This window comes from Cyprinodon variegatus, unplaced genomic scaffold, assembly GCF_000732505.1.
Source record: "Cyprinodon variegatus isolate N-32 unplaced genomic scaffold, C_variegatus-1.0 Scaffold128, whole genome shotgun sequence".
NCBI lineage: Eukaryota > Metazoa > Chordata > Actinopteri > Cyprinodontiformes > Cyprinodontidae > Cyprinodon > Cyprinodon variegatus.
In genome coordinates, this window is record NW_015150581.1 from 300,543 (window position 1) to 316,467 (window position 15,925).

A 15,925-nucleotide genomic window follows, 5' to 3' on the forward strand; every position below is an offset into this window, starting at 1 on the left:
GCACCAAAGGGCGCACCGCACATTTTGAGGGAAAAAAAAGACGTTTAAGTGCGCCTTATAGTCGTGAAAATACGGTACTACCACTCTTTAGAAGACACTTTCTTCAAGCAATTGCACAAGAAAAAAGTCAGCATCTTTCAAGAGGTGCGTGATTTTTATGCATCACATGCATTAGAGTACTCCACTATGCGGCTAGTCTGCAAAGTTTTAAAGATGAAAGAATAATGAATTGCCCCTTCCTTAACCCCATTGAGAACCTTTGGTCCCTTCTCAAACGTGAGATTTACAGATCGTTAACAGATCAAGAAACTGACATACTCCATGAATGGAATAAAAGCCTTTTTTTTTTTTTTTACTTAATTAAATATTCAGGTTTGAGAGGTTAATAACATGACTGAGAGAGCTGTAGTACAACAATAAAAGGTAATCCTCACAAGTACAACTTGCATAATAATTGTGCACACATTGTGCTCAGTGGAGTGATCATAGCGCTCTTCATCAACATTGCTGTCTGTCTCCCTGCCAGCTTGCAGAACGGCTTCTTTGATTGGTTGATGTGTTGCATCAAGTAAAAAAAATAAAATTTTTCTAACTCTAGCATCTTCTGCTTGTGAATTTTTGAACATTTTAGCAAAGTTTCCAGAGGGAAATTAGGGCGTACCAAAGCCATACATCCCAAAAACAGGGCATACAATTTCTAATATTTTTTGTAAAGGGCGTACAATGTATGCTTGTACACATTGCTAGCTAAAAGCCTGACCCAAACCATTGTATTATTACACAAACTTCAAAGCTGATAAAGGCATGGTTACATTGACAGGACTCCATGTTGGAATTTGACAACCAGGTTTTGGACCCAGCCATTGTGTCGGCACAGCCAATGAAACCTCTGCAGACCGTTGATCTGCAGCAGATGGGTGGCCCTACAAGTGAGTGATACTTAAAATTTTACCTAGCCTAGCATACACTAACGGACATCTTATTAGAATTGTCCCTTTTGATTTGCTTTTAGTTGCTCACTCAGAACAAAGGCTTCCTCAGACGAATGCTGTATCTGGACCACAGGATTCCTCTCAGGTAAGAACAGAAAAGCATAAAATGAGGCATGTTCTTTTGAGATACCTGGAAAGTCTGGTATCTCAAAATGTATTTTGTCAGGAAATGAAATGTATTCTAGGGATCACCTAGACGTTATTTTTAAGTGTTCTTTCTATGTTTTTACAAAGTCCTTTGAATAATGTACAGCATTAGCTAGAGGCTTCTTGTGTTATCGCTGCTCCCATTGCATCCGCTGACCTTTGTCATATTCCTTGTTTCCTTACCTTTCAAATTTCCTTCTGCCTGCCTTCCTAGACCTCTATGTCTCTGTCATCTGACCAGTCTTCTGCCCCATGTTCCCTGTCTACTGCCTTCCCACCTGTCTCCAAACATATCCACTCCGGAGGCATCAATGTGAACGCAGCACCTTTCCAGTCAGTGCAAGCGGTATGCTTTGGGTTCACTTAAGCAGCCTAGCAGCAAATATGTTTGGACTTGATCAATTCAGCTGAAACACGAAGCTTTGTGGAATTTAAGGCTTAGTCAGTATTAGAGCACAGTATTTAAAGGCCCTGTAACCAAAGTGGATTTCGTTCCATCAAAACAGGAAGCTGTATTTCCCCCCCACCTCCACAGATCCCCAGCAAGAATTGTTGCCAGATTAATTGATTTTTTTATTTTATTTTCTAACTCCAGGTATTTAATATGAACGCACCTGTACCTCCACCCACCGATGTCCAAGCAGATGCCCTTAAGCAAGCCAGCCAGTTTTCTGGTGGCTATGGTCAGGGCTTTAACAGCCAATCAGAGAACACTGTAGAGCAGCCGGAAATACCACAGGAAAGACTACAGTCAGGTGAGATCACATGCAGTACATTAAAGAACCTTTTACTGGACCACAGAGCAATCAAAAATGGAGGAGGTAGTTTTTTCAGCTTGGGGAAATGTGTGTAAACTAGCTTATTTTAGTAACTCATCTATCAGTGCATTATAGACTTCTAAGATACTTTGACTCCCTTTTATCAGTTGTTGGTGGATTCCAGCCTCAAGACCAGGTCATTCCATCAGCAGGAGGTCACGTTGATCCCTCTGCAGGGTCGGGGTTCGGGCAGTCCAGCCAGTCATTTTACAGCAGCAGAGGCGCCCCCAGGGGTGGACCCAGGAACAACCGCAGCATGATGAATGGATATCGAGGCTCCTCAAATGGGTTTAGAGGTACCACATTAAACATGTCGTGGATGGAGCAGTTATGTTGTTTTAGTAACAGAGCAATTTTACCTGTGTGGTCTAATTTTATCGTCTGTTATCAGGTGGTTATGAAGGATACCGCGCTCCGTTCTCAAACGCTCCATCCAGCAGTGGTTATGGCCAAACCCAATTTAACACATCGCGTGACTATTCCAGCTACCAACGGGTAAGACATGACTCACTTTAACCTCACCTAATCGGTGTTTGTTTCGTTTTTTCCCGTCGTATAAGCTGGCTAATCTGTGTTTACCTACACTCTCCTCCAGGAGGGATATCAGCAAGGCTACAAGCGAGGAACTGCCCAAGGATCTCGAGGAATGCCCCGAGCCAATGCTCAAGCAATGCGTTCTTAAAGGATCATGATAATGTCCTATTGCGCCACGTGGAACATTCAAGGTTTTGAATGTGTTAGCCCAAGTTCACTTTTCTAACGTTTATTTCTGATGGGTTCTTTTTTTTTTTACTCCCCCACCCCAAAACCACCCCCCTCATATTAATCAGCCTGCTGACATTTAGATCCTCTAAATGTTTTAACACAACATACTCAAGTTCACCACATGTAGGATTCTCAGAGAGTCTGTGTCATGTATAACTACAAATAGATTTTCCTGTAAACTTGAAAGAGTTCATTAATTTATTTTTTTTACAAAGTAAATGCAAAAAATTTCCCTGCCACTGTTGATCGGAGTTCATAAGAATGGTTTACTTGTACCCTTTGCTGTTGAAGCTTCTCCCTTTTGATCCTATGATTTTCTTAAAAGCGTCATTTTTTTTTTTTTTTTAACCCACTGTTGTGTTGCGCAGTAATCCATTTGTACACTGTTATTGGTTAAGACTGTTTCAATAAAGTTGTATCCTATGAGCCTCTGTTTAATGACTCCAAATTTTAGGGATGTTTTTGTAGATTATGTTGCACTCAGCTGTGAGAATAGATTGATTTGATGATAAAAAGAAAGTGATTAAAACAAGAGCTAGTATCTAAAACAGACATGGCTATGGCTTGATGCTAACATGATTGTTAGCTGTCAGAAAACAGAATTCTGAGAAAAAAAGTCAGAATTCTGATTTTTTTTTCTCCCCCTATATTAAACTGAAATAAAATTTAATCAGTTAACCTTTTTTTTTCCCCCAGTGGCCCTAATCCTCTTCCGTACCTGCGGCAGCAAGGAAAAATTCAGTGAAAACTATTGTAGTGTAAAAGCTTATTAGTTTATTGATTTCTCATAATTCTTTTTCATGTTTCCTACATGGTTTCTATTACTCAAGACTTTTAGATTTACAGGTTTTTAAAAGAATTTTCTACAGTTGTCCTGCCATTAATGTGCAAACCCAAGAAAAAGGGGGAAAAAAAGATGAACAGTGTTCTTAAAATATTTTAGCTTCAGATATCACTGGAAGAAGAGGCCTATAAATCCAGTTTTGTCAGATAAGCACTGATGGATTTCAATAGGTTTATTTCTAAAACAAGATTTACATTTTTAAGCAATTATTTATTTTTTTGTTATCGGGTTCCTATTGAGCAGGGTTCTCCATCCATTGTCTTCAAGATCTATTGTCCTGCATATTTTAGATGCATCACTGCTCCAAAACAGCTGTATCAAATGAATGGCTCATTACCAGGCCTTTGCTAAATATGATAGAGGGCTGAAGAGATCATTTGAACAAGCTATTTCAGAGGAAGGATGCAGCTACAGTCTGCATGACTGATATTAAAGACCAGGAATCCCCTGCTCAATAGGATCTCGCGAACCATTAATTTGTAAGTCTTTATGTTTTTAATCATGAGCAACAGATGGGTACACAAGACCTTTGCTTTAAAGAATTTAAAGTGAACATTTTATATTTTCACTAATGGGAAAATATTTAAAATCCTACACTTTCCCACTCCCAAGTAGCCATCTGTTATATAAGAAACTACAAAAAAAAATTCTGAAAAGGTAAACAGATTTATTTTCTTGAACTGAGGTTTTTTGTTTTTCCAAATGACTGGTATACAGCAGGGAGAATTCAGAAACCCGACGTGTATATTCTGTGAGGTTATATAAAGCCTTGTTTTTAAAGGACCATATGACACAGAAAACATTAAAGATTGAATATAAAGTAACAGATCGGCCTATAACGCAGTAAGATGTCCCACTGCTTCATTAAACCATCTCAAAGAAATGCTTGAAACCATAAACCAAGTAGTTTTGATGAAAAAGGAACCTGCATATCACTCCAACTTAACCAGTACCTTTTTAACGGACCACACAGCAATAGGATTAAAATACAAATAAATCTCTTAAGTTAATTATGGTCATTTTACAAACATGGTACATATGAATTTGTATAACAAGTTTTATTCAAAATAGTCACTATGGTTATTTTTTGTTCCACATGATCAATTCTATTCTAAGATGTAAAATCCTTCCAGAAGCATGCAATAACCGTTTCCACAAAGGTCCTTGTGGTTTTTTTCTGCCTCTGAAAATGTTTGTTTCCCCACTTCAACTAACCTAACAGGCCAGATCTGTTTAGTTCTATACGTGATCAAACTCAAATCTTTTTGGGGAAATGAGCGGCATCTAGAGGAACCTTCTGACCTGACTGGACAAAGCAACACCTACTGCACCCCTCCCATGTGTTGGTTTTAGCCAATCACAGTATCGAATGAGATAATGAGGGGACATGAGAAAACAACTTATTTTGTTTTCTCACGCTTTTTCTGTTCTTCTTCTAAAGATGAAATCCTAGATTCTGACAAACAGATGTTATAGCAGCAGCTACATGTACGCTCTCCTGCCTTGCCATGTTCATATTGGTTCTACTGAGGATTCAGCAGCTCTTGTTTTGGTCAGCGCTGTATGTCCCGCCTTAAAACACAACGGTGCACCATGATTGACAGATCCCTTTTTGGGGTCGGTCTTGAATAGTTGAAGCATTAGCGGTATAAGATGGATTCTCGTGTTTCTGAATATGCTGTGAGAATTCAGCTTAGAGGCAAGGTTATGCTTCATCATATCTAAATTAAGTCAAAAGACTCAAGGCTCAATGAATCAGGTGTCGATTGAAGAAGGGAAACATTTAAACATGCAGAGCACCACAGATAGAACTAATTATATACTCAGTATTAAATTACAATAGAGATTTTGCAGGACTTAAAAGTTTTTTCAAATCTTATTTTTTTTCTTTCCTCCACTCATTTCTAGCACCATTATTTGAAAAAAAAAAAAAACAGGAGGCAGCAGCTGGAGTGTGCCGTGTTGGGCAGTCTAAGGTAAACATCCAACAGATAACTTTGATAGAAACGTCCTTTTCAGAAGATTCTTTTTTTCTCTCCCTCTCTCTCTCTATATATATACATATATATATATATATATATATAAAACCAAACTGCATCAAAAATGTCTTTAATTTAGAAATGAACTTGAAGATTCAGCATAAACAGAAAACGTAAATTCCGCCTGTTTTTGCCTTGAGTTTACATGGTCTCTGAACTGTAGAAAATGTTAAAAATAATACATTTCTTTCACCATAAAAAAGGAGTGTAGCCAGATTTGAAGCTAAGCATTTTTTTTTTTTTACTTTATACCTTAATCCTCTTTCGAACTGTAATGCATGATTCCAATATCCTCTTCAATCAATTTCTGTATAGTCAGCTGCTCTATATGCATTTCAAACATCCATCTTAATTTCTAGCATTTCTCTTGCAGATATATATGCCATTGACGGATCAATTTATATTCTATTAATTAGGTCATTTGAAGATTACTGACATCAGACACATTTATCTGGGATAACAGATCTGATATGTGCCAATCCTCATTTTTACCAACATAATGGTTAAAGTGGTCTTTTCATTGGGAGAAATGACTCCTCTTTTAAGCACGGGTTGAAATACAGCACAAGTCTGCTGTTGATTTTCTGTTGTTTGTACTGATGGCACCGTTATGGTAGGTTATGCTGGCCTTGTGCAACTCCCTGCTGGTTTGGCGGTTCGCCGTGATGCGTCTGGGGGTGACCTTGCTGCGGTAAGTCTTGATTGGGTTCGTGATGCTCCTGTTGTGCGTCTTGATGGTGCTGGGGAGTCTCATGGTGTCCTGGCGGTTGAGCTTCTTGATCATGATGCAACTGGTTGTCAGCTGCATGGACTTCAGGGACAATGTTTCCTTCGACTGTAATATGATACAAAAAAAAAATGCTTTTACCTTCATTGCCCTAGTGGACAATAGAAACAAATAAAATCCTGGAAACGGCACTTACTGTGAACTTCTGGTGGAGGCTCTACATTCTCAGACTTCAGTCGTTCCATATGCTCAACAGCCTGTAATGAGTTTCGTTTAAGTCTAAATATTTGGATGTTGTGTGTGTGTTACCAAGCAGACAAATGCTTTGAACAGCACACATTTACCACTCTGACAAATCTCATCATCCTTATAGTCATTTTCTAATTCAAATAGCTAAGCATCAAAACCCAGGTTCACTATTTACCTGCTGGAGTTCAACTTTCTGTGCATTCAGCTGTTCCTGCTGCCGCTCCAGCTCTTCTCTCTGTTTCTGAAGATCAACAGCCTTCTGATTGAGATCCTGTTCTTGCTGCGCCAGATGCTCCTCAAACTCCCTCATTTCTTCATCTGTATAAGCTTGATTCTGCTCCAGAGTCTAACCAAAATACATTAGGACATCATGTCTAACATATATGCATCCTTTTACCTAACAGGAATTATTACCAATTCATATTGCTAACATCTCATTCTGTATCTTACCTCCCAGCTATCTGGCTCCAGGAATTCTTTTTTCTTTGTAGCAACCAGGAACTCGTCTAAAGACACCAACCTGTCTTTATTAGTATCCACCTAAAGCAGAGAGGTAGAGCGGCGAGCCTTTTAGATCAGACTAAACTCTAATGAAAAGTTTATGGCATTAGATGAAACATCAAATCCAACCCTTATTTATAGAAGAGATCGATCTGGACACTTTATTAGGTATATCCATTCAATTACCTGTTAGCACAAAGCGAATCAGCTAACCACTTGGCATAAAGGGATCTGGATGACTTACTTAAGCTCAAAACCAAGCATCAGAATGGGGAAAAAGAAGGATTTAGGTGACTTTAAATCTAAAAGGTCTGGCCTGAATTTCTCAGAAACCGCTAATATACTAGAATTTTCACTTCCAACATCTCAGATTTTCAGAAAATAGTCTGAAAAAGAACAAGAATGATGTGACTGGTTCAGGATGATAAGTCGAGTGATGATTTTCTGGTGAAGGTATTCGATTCGCTCTCGAGGGAGATAATCTGTATCAGCATCAGCCTTAGTTATCATGTTTCAGTCGTTTTCTAGTCAGAAGTTATGCAGAACATGGAAGCAGACATCTTGTCTTGAATAAATAACTTAGGCTGGTAGTGATCTTAAAACGTACTGAATGAGCATCATGTGGCATAGCCAAGTATTGTTGTCAACCATATCAATCCCTTTTAACCACAGTCTACGAATCAGTAGATATTTTTCCCCCCAAAAGCAGAAAAAAGCACCATTCCACAAAAATAAAAATGATCTCAGATGTTTTAGTTTAAAAACACGACAACGAATTGTGTTTTCTCCAACAGTTTCCATACTCAGAGAAGTAAAATACAATACAGCACCTTTGGAATGGAAGAAACACTCTCAGTAGTTAGTCCAATAACTTGCTGAATCAATACCATGAATAATTAAGACTGTTTGGACAGCGAAAGGTGGTCCGATTCAGGTATTGGTAAACTTCACATAGTAAAATAACCCGTGACTCTATGACCTTCATCTAATTTGCATGGGCTGGCAGGGAATCAGTAACTGGCAAGTCCTAAAAATCTGGTTATACACTCATAATCTGAGCTGATTTATCATCTACAGACAAAACAAGATTACTAATTAAATAACATTATTATATAAATGAGCAAATAAATGCAACTTTCAATTAAAATCAAATTTCTATCACGTCGTAGCAGTGTGGCTAGCTTTACCTCGTTCATTACATGTTCTCTCATCCGCAGCCTCTCCTCTTCCATCTCCACCATATCGTCCTCTTCATTAGTGGGGTCATAGATTTTTTCTAGCTGAATTCAAAACAGGGCGACAGTTAGACCAAGGAAAGGTTTGTAAAAATGGAAGATTATTTTCAATAAAGTGGTTTTTACCTCTTTGGTGAACAAAGCTTCAAGCTCCTGTTCGTCGAAGAAACCATCTCCGTTCGTATCTACATTAAAAGATGATTGAAAAGAGAGAAGTATGTAACATAATGGTCTCCCGGTGAAAGAAAGCTGTTGGGCTATAATCTAGCTCTGGGACATTTATTCCAAGAACAAAACAGATAAATCTTTTTTTTTTTTTATAAAAAGTATAATCCTTCCAAGTGCTAAAAATGATTTAGCACTATAATAACAGCTCATAATCCTATTTCACTGGGTGGTTGCTAGTAAAAATTTACCATGCAGGTTGAAAAATGTCTTTGGATCAAAGTCCTCAGGGTCTAAGCCATCAGCTTCCTCCCAAACTTCTTTCAGTTGATTCTGGCTACCCTACATTGTAGAAATAAAACATAGCTCAGGTTATTTTCATACCCAGACAGAATAATATGCCGGAATTTTATTAAATTCCACTGTGTGATAATCACTTCCTAAATGTCAGTCAATTCCTAAAAATAGTAAAACCACAAAATAGTTATGAATCCTTTTGCAGTCAATGACACTCACCGGGTGGTTGACTTTAGGGTGATCAGCATGCTTCTTCCTCATCTCCTCATAGTGCTCCTCCTCTTTTTGCCTCTGCTCCTCATCTAGGGTCTTCAGGTGCTCCCGTCTGTCGTGCTCCTTCATCATCTCATACCTCTTAAACTCCTCATGTCTCTCTTTGTCAAAATTCTCCAGATCGTTTGTTGCCTGAAAGAAGGTGAAAATATTTCGGGAGGGTTAGAAACATACCTTCTAAACACCGCATGATTTCCTCAGCCGTCTACACTGATATATCTCATGGTTCAGTCATCCAGATGCAACAAACATTGCTTATGTAATTATTTTATGGTTCTTATTGAGATTTCCAGACCGATTAGATTTCTGTTCTGCCATCTTTGTATCAATGCTGACGTGTGAATATAAACCCTGATTATTAGATATATCTAAACAAAAATCAGAAGGTATTCAAAATGCGATACAGAGTTATTTAATGCTGCTATTGTTATTGCTAATGGTTCATGTATCTGTGACTGTCTACTTCAACCCCTCTAAATACATGAGGATTGAAAAATGTTGCTAATTCAAAGGTGAATCAGGAGAAGGCTGTCAAAACATAAAGATACGGCTGTTTAGAAAAACAGTGGCAATCTAAAACTTTAAACAGAAAGGCAAATTAAAGCGTCTGTATTATTACAGAATATGATGTAAAGGTGATGCAAGATTCAAGCAACAGTGCAAATTCCAATGAGCAGCAATTGTGCCCAGATAAGGAAAACTGAAATAGGTCTGCACATTTAATTACTGAAAGAGAAACCGAACAGTTTGTGAAAGAATATTTTTTGTTGGCTATAAATCTGTCATTTTTAGCAATATTCTCAAAAGTTGAGTTGTATGATTAAAATAAGCGAGGAAACTTTAGAAAGGGAAAGAGTTGCATTAGTACAAGAAATGCATAAAAAAAACAACTGCTTGCCACAAGTTAAGATCTGTTTGTTTTAACTTCTTTTCATATATTAAAAAAATATATTACCGGTATCTCTGAATAAGTAAAAACCAAACGAAAAGGGGCAATTGTTTGGATTTCCAATATAGTTTTAGCATTGATATAGTCTTTTAAAAGTCTGCTTCTGTTCATCAAAACATGAAATAAATACTAACTTTAAGAGTAAATGAAAAGCACTGAGATGGCATTAAACTCCACAATTAATATCAATTAGATGTTATTTTTTCCACATTCTTGCATCTATTTGAAATTACACAACAGTAAGTTACACTGGTAAGCCGCGCTTGCATAAACTCTAAGATTTATGTTCAAACTATGACAAAGCATGACTAAGGGAAAGATATTACCGATTTAATGAGCCGGTCCAGATCTTCCACTTCAAACGTATGTGGGTTCATGTGGTTCAGATGCTCAAACTGCTTTAAGAGAGCCTGGTGGTCCACAGCTATATCTATTCAAAAGGTACATTTTAAAAATATATACATTATTTTAAGGCTGATGCATTCAATTACAGAAATACTTTGAAATTGTGCTAAAATTCCTACCGCTTCCTCCTTCTAGATCGTGTTTTGCCTTAATCAGGGTCCGCAGTCGATTTACTTCTTGTCTTTTTAATTCGTCCAATTTCGTTCTGACATGATGGCTGACAAAGTCCAGTTCTTGAGCCAGCTTACCTTGCTAAATGACAAACAAGGGAGGGTAAAAGTTAATCTGAGGAAGCATGTCTTAATCCATTTTAGGGAAAATAGTAATATTACAATCAAGTATAGCAAAGCATTTCTGATGTACAACACTGTGTTTCTAAGGCATTATAACAGTGTTATAGAGCCAAAATAAAGAAACCCAGGATACCTTGATGTCTTCCATATCTGTATTGTGCAACTTTTCTCTGAAATGTTGATCTTTCTCAAGAAAATCAATGACTTCCCTTAGGTAGCGATCATAATGGAGTCCTGTGTCCTGTAAAATGCAACAAAGTAATCACTTAATCAATCAATACTTATATTGTATAATCCTACAGGTGCAGTTAAGTTTCTAAATAGATTATTTAAGAAACCTTGGTCAATAAATAACATTTTTAAATGTATTTTTATCTATAAGAGCAGGTGGCACTGAAACAGTCATACTGTAACGTTCAAACACATGAATCAACCTGTTTCATGGGGTTGTGCCTAAAATAAATCTTTTTACCACATTGGCTGGAGGCTCTTCGGTTTTTTTCTCTGCCTCTTTGACTTTTGTCTTGTCGATGCCGATGGGAACAGCCTGTAAACACTGGAGCTGCACCAGCAGCACAACCCAACCGGTGACAAGAGCCCAGCTACAGCACATCTGGACATAAACACAATGACATATTAGTCTCTACATAACATACTTCAAAATATAATGTGTTTGTGTATTAACCCGAGTCAGCAGGTTCGTGAAGCCTGCCTTCACTACATCAGTGGCTAATAATAATTTGGAGGAAGTTGATAGTGTTAGCTTTAGCAACGCTTCTCTCAGATCTGACATCAAAAATCAAATCAGAGGCTAGGTCAACATAGCCTTATCGGTTTTAACATCATAATTTACATTGAAAAAAAATGTTCCTGACACTGACTGCAATGTTATCAGATCAACTACCATGAACCACTGACATGTCACTGAATACTCACTTTAACAGAAACCCTGTCCCCCATCTGCTCTGCTGCCCTGTCGTGTTGCTGCTGCTCAGCTGGTTCTGTGTGCGCCGCTACCAAGCTAGTCAGCAAGCTAGGTTGCACACCAGTTAGCAGTAACGTGATTGGCTACTTCAGCAGCTCCCGGAAAATGAGCAGCAAGTTGCGTTGCATTGAATCTTACGTGGCGACGTGACGACAGAAAAGTGGGCGTTTCCTCTTGTTTATCAAATTAACACATTTTTGATTATTGTTTTAATTAATATATTAGCTATATTTTCAACACCAAATAATATGTTTTTTAAAACATATATTTCTAAAGCTCAGTATTAGATGAGTGATATTAACGTTCATAAATTTGCACAAGATAATGTGGGCATACTTGGCATAGATTCAGAAATACAGCAGATCTGGATGCATGATCTAACTGTCTTAAGCTTTTCATGTCAAAAACTCTTTTCTTCCAATAGTGAATGTGGTTGTATGAAATCTATAGATCTATATGAATTTTCTGGTAAACATATTTTCTCATTTTTTCCTCTGTTTAATGAGTGTCCATGCAGCTTTTGTAGAAAGGGTTTAAATAAACCCTTTATGACTAAACCAGTCTTTAAACCACATTGCTGCAGTCTTCCTGTAAGGAGAGAGGATTTGTTTGACCACGTCACATTAAAATAGTGCTTACACTGCATCAAACAGTCCTTCCTGATTTGCCACTTCAGGTCTGGGGAGAAAATCATATTTTAAAGATTCACTTTAATTCTTTTTTATGAATTATGAGGCATCTATGCAACTGCAATGTCTACATTTGATGTTCTTCTCATTTAATTTCCATAGTGTTACTGTGTGTGGCTGGGTTCTTTATGAATAAGACTGATTCTATTAAAGAAAAAGATAATTATCACCCCTCTAAATGTGATTGTTTTATACAGAACCTTAACTGGGTTTGGACTGTTTAGATCCAGTTGAGCTTTTAAAGTTTGCAAAATTATTATCTTTATCTAAGCCATTAACTTTTCAGTTAGATTCAGTTCCAATCAAGTTTTTTTTTTTTTTTAAGGAAGTATTCCCTGTGATTTCCACCTCCATTTTAGATATGATTAATCTATCCCTGTTACAGGGGTAGGCCTTTGTAACTCAGTCATTTCAGGTAGCTGTAATTAAACCTTTACTTAACAAGTCAAAAGCCCTCAGCTTATCCTAAATTCTGCAGCAAAAATTTGATGAAAATAAAAAAAGAGAGTTCACATGTCTCCCAGTTTAGTTTCCCTTCATTCGATTCCTATTAAATCCACAATAGAATTTAAAATCCTCCTTCTCACATTTGAGTGACTCAGGTTATCCTGAGTTAACTCTATATTTATGCTGCTATAGGTTTAGACAGATGGTGGGCATAGGGAACAGTTTTCCTCATTATGCTTCATTCCATTCTACAAATTTGCAGTCTACTAAAAAAAAATAATGCATCCGTTTTTGGCATTTACTTAATTTAGTTACTTTAACACGATTGTTTCATGATAGCAGGGTAGGACAGAAAACAATTGTGTTAAAGTAACTAAATATGATTAAGTAAATGCCAAAAGAGGTTGCATTCTTTTTTTCAGTCTTTCCCATCATTATGGTTCATTTTGGCCATTACAACGTCCTGGGAGAAATATCAGTTGTGTTGCCACCATCAACACCTCAGATAATAGATGACGTGTTGGGCTTGTTTTTCAGTGCTTTGTCTTGTTTCTCTCCTAGACAGAGCTATAGCCTCAGCTTTTACTGTGACTAGCTGTAGGTACTCTCTCCCATCCCTTTGGGAGGAAACGTGGCTCAGAAGAAGATGCAGAAAATCAGCGGAACTTATATTTGAATGCAAGTGTGTCCTCTGCTATTAGGCTGCCATTACACCCGCTGCCAAATTCCATCAAGTCTGCACTGACGCAGACTCACTAATTAAGGGCTGATTGGCCTACTTGCCCTACCAACTATGTGATTTGGGACAGTCCTTAATATGGCGGACCCTCCGCAGGAATGTGCACACAAAGGATTGGGGTAGTGTTTAGAGGCCAGTTTGGGATTAGGCCTACGACACAATGCAAGCTGTTGCCACATGCTCATCCAGGGAGAGAATATTCTCCAAATACTCCATGAAATCAGCTGTTTTCCTAAGATAGAAAACATAACTAATCTGACTGTATAATCTTATTAAATAAAGTGCCTTAATATGTCAAGTGTTGTGAATTGGCACTACATAAATAAACTGAATTAAAACTGAAATTTTCTTACATCATACTTAATTGGGTTGTGGAAAAGGATAAATACCCCAAGCAAGAAAAAAAAAACACTGAAAGCTTCAAAATGTTAAATTTGAATATAAAAAAATATTGTTTTCATTTACAGACAATAAATGTGTATATTTTGCATATTTATAAACATTTTGTTATAAGAACTTACATGATTGTTATGAATCTGTGTAGGGCAATACTTATAGAGTATACAGAGTAAATGTTTACTGTAATACCTTCTAAAAATATGATGAATAGATTTAGCCAATTAATTTGTTTAACCAAATATTATAAAGACATAGCAACAAACAAAATGCTTGTGACATTAAAAAGAGAAGTAGGTAGAGATATGAATACCCACAGCTATTTGAATAATGTTAAATCCTGCTGGTAAAGTTTTTCTGAGTCTAAGAGCAGTCTCAGGGATGTATTTATAGGTTGAAGTCCACCATTGCCTAAGTGAATACTTTTTTAAAATAAATAAATAGTTTTACTTAAATAGCTATAATAAAGATTACCATAAGCATCATAAGTCTTTAATATAATGCATCTAAATATTTTATTTTTTTCGTAAACAGCTTACGTAGGAGCTTACACCAAATTTTTTAAATTTCTATTAAAAAAAAAAGAAAAATACACAAACAAAAAAACACTACTTGTTTTGTTCTTTGAAAAAAATAACTTGTGTGTGCAGAAACCCAAAAACTGCATTGCGGTCCAAGGTTTTACTCAGCTTTAGAAGCAGCACTCTGTGATTAATGGGTTCAACTCTACCTCTTACTGTAGTCCTCCTCAGCGGACTCACTGGGAAACATGACATGAAACCTTGTAACTCTGCTTACAGCTGAATTCTCACAGTTTACTTATCATCAACCTGCAAAAATCAAAATTAGATATCTTTGAAAGTCTCTAAGAACCGGTTCTACATTTACATAAAACCAAGAAACATATAGGATACATTTAGGATATAAAGGATTTTTTTTCTAGCATGCAGTCAAGGCTTTGACTTTTATTTATATTATATCTCCAGGAGAGGGCGTAGCTGTTTCTAACTTGTCAGTATATAATTTTTGTGCTTTAAACTATACTAAACAATAGGATAGCTATCTAAAAAAATTGGATAATTTTTTAATTATCATTTGAAACAAAAATGGGTTTTGCTTTCTATCACTCTCTCCAAATAGTTAATTAATATACCCTGACTACAACCAAGTAATTTCATGTTAAATTCTTTTTATATCATATTAAAAATGTAGTCCCTTCTTTTCCTTAAAGCATCTGGCAACAGATGTCTGAAACAGCTCAGAAAAAACCTGGCACTTAGTTTTATAAACATTGTCTCTCTGCTAAAATTATGATTGCTAAGAAAGGAAATCAAAAGTACTATTTATGAGCCTTGGCAGGTACAGCAAGACAATAAATCTAGCTTTTCTCTGGATGAGTGAGCTTCTGACTAAAAATAACATCCCTGCCCTGTAGATGTCAGTGTAATCGTATGGTGGGCTGGGAGGTAATTAATCAATGTCTTAAGATCATAACCAAATTGAAAATGAGAGAAAGCTCTATAGTGGATGGAGCTGATCAGCACTTCTTCTTTTTCATCAGCAGCTATATGTTGATTAAATGTGCTGCAGACCAAAAAAGAGACTGCTTTTTAAAATATTGCACCTGGGTAATTTATTAGCACTCTAATACTCTCATTTGCAGAGTATATTTTTTTTACACTGTTCACATTAAGGGACACTTTAAACATAGGTATAACAGAAAATATGGTAATGATTTTCGATGAGGGGCTCGTAATAGATAGATTAGGAACCAGGCAAGCTGAAGAACATTACAAAGTCAGAATAAAGAAATCTTTATTTCATTTTCTTGCTTGGCACCTCTACTAAGCTGTGATTCAGCGGGAAGAGGCTCTCTGAGGAGAAGACAATAACATTGAGTCACCTTGCTGCATTGTGAACCTCATGCAGCCGAGAGGCAGGATTTAGCAGCAGAGAATCCACTGCAGATC

At 37.0% G+C, this 15,925-nt stretch overlaps 2 protein-coding genes across 6 annotated transcripts in view; one reads left to right on the forward strand and one right to left on the reverse strand.

Annotated features, from left to right (window-relative positions):
- Nucleotides 1–3,149, forward strand: part of LOC107085587 (caprin-1-like) — a 15,998-nt gene extending 12,849 nt beyond the window's left edge. For 2 of the 5 annotated variants that reach the window (XM_015376005.1, XM_015376006.1), the window contains exons 11-17: nt 821–929; nt 1,013–1,077; nt 1,354–1,485; nt 1,735–1,894; nt 2,065–2,253; nt 2,349–2,452; nt 2,553–3,149. In XM_015376005.1, the coding sequence (XP_015231491.1) occupies nt 821–929; nt 1,013–1,077; nt 1,354–1,485; nt 1,735–1,894; nt 2,065–2,253; nt 2,349–2,452; nt 2,553–2,639 (846 nt within the window). In that variant the 3' untranslated portion in view covers nt 2,640–3,149. The remainder of the gene's footprint in view (nt 1–820; nt 930–1,012; nt 1,078–1,353; nt 1,486–1,734; nt 1,895–2,064; nt 2,254–2,348; nt 2,453–2,552) is intronic. The other 3 variants (XM_015376007.1, XM_015376009.1, XM_015376010.1) reach the window with 3 other exon arrangements.
- Nucleotides 3,150–4,213: 1,064 nt separating this feature from the next.
- LOC107085590 (nucleobindin-2-like) lies at nt 4,214–11,765 on the reverse strand. Its single transcript, XM_015376020.1, has 13 exons — nt 11,636–11,765; nt 11,172–11,312; nt 10,833–10,940; nt 10,526–10,658; nt 10,328–10,431; nt 8,999–9,184; nt 8,734–8,824; nt 8,444–8,502; nt 8,270–8,362; nt 7,032–7,121; nt 6,757–6,927; nt 6,529–6,589; nt 4,214–6,440 (listed from the first exon to the last, which is right to left on the reverse strand). The coding sequence occupies exons 1-13, from the start codon at nt 11,657–11,659 to the stop codon at nt 6,214–6,216; spliced, it is 1,488 nt and encodes a 495-aa protein (XP_015231506.1). The 5' UTR covers nt 11,660–11,765; the 3' UTR covers nt 4,214–6,213.
- Between the last annotated feature and the right edge of the window lie 4,160 nt (nt 11,766–15,925).

What these genes read in the sequence shown, in the direction of transcription:
- LOC107085590 (XM_015376020.1), bottom strand. Translation starts at nt 11,659, where the DNA reads ATGGGGGACAGGGTTTCTGTTAAA. An exon ending in TGGACCGGCTCATTAAATCG is followed by an intron (nt 9,185 to 10,327) that starts GTAATATCTTTC and finishes ACCTTCTTTCAG; the next exon opens with GCAACAAACGATCTGGAGAA. An exon ending in GCCTCCACCAGAAGTTCACA is followed by an intron (nt 6,441 to 6,528) that starts GTAAGTGCCGTT and finishes ATCATATTACAG; the next exon opens with TCGAAGGAAACATTGTCCCT.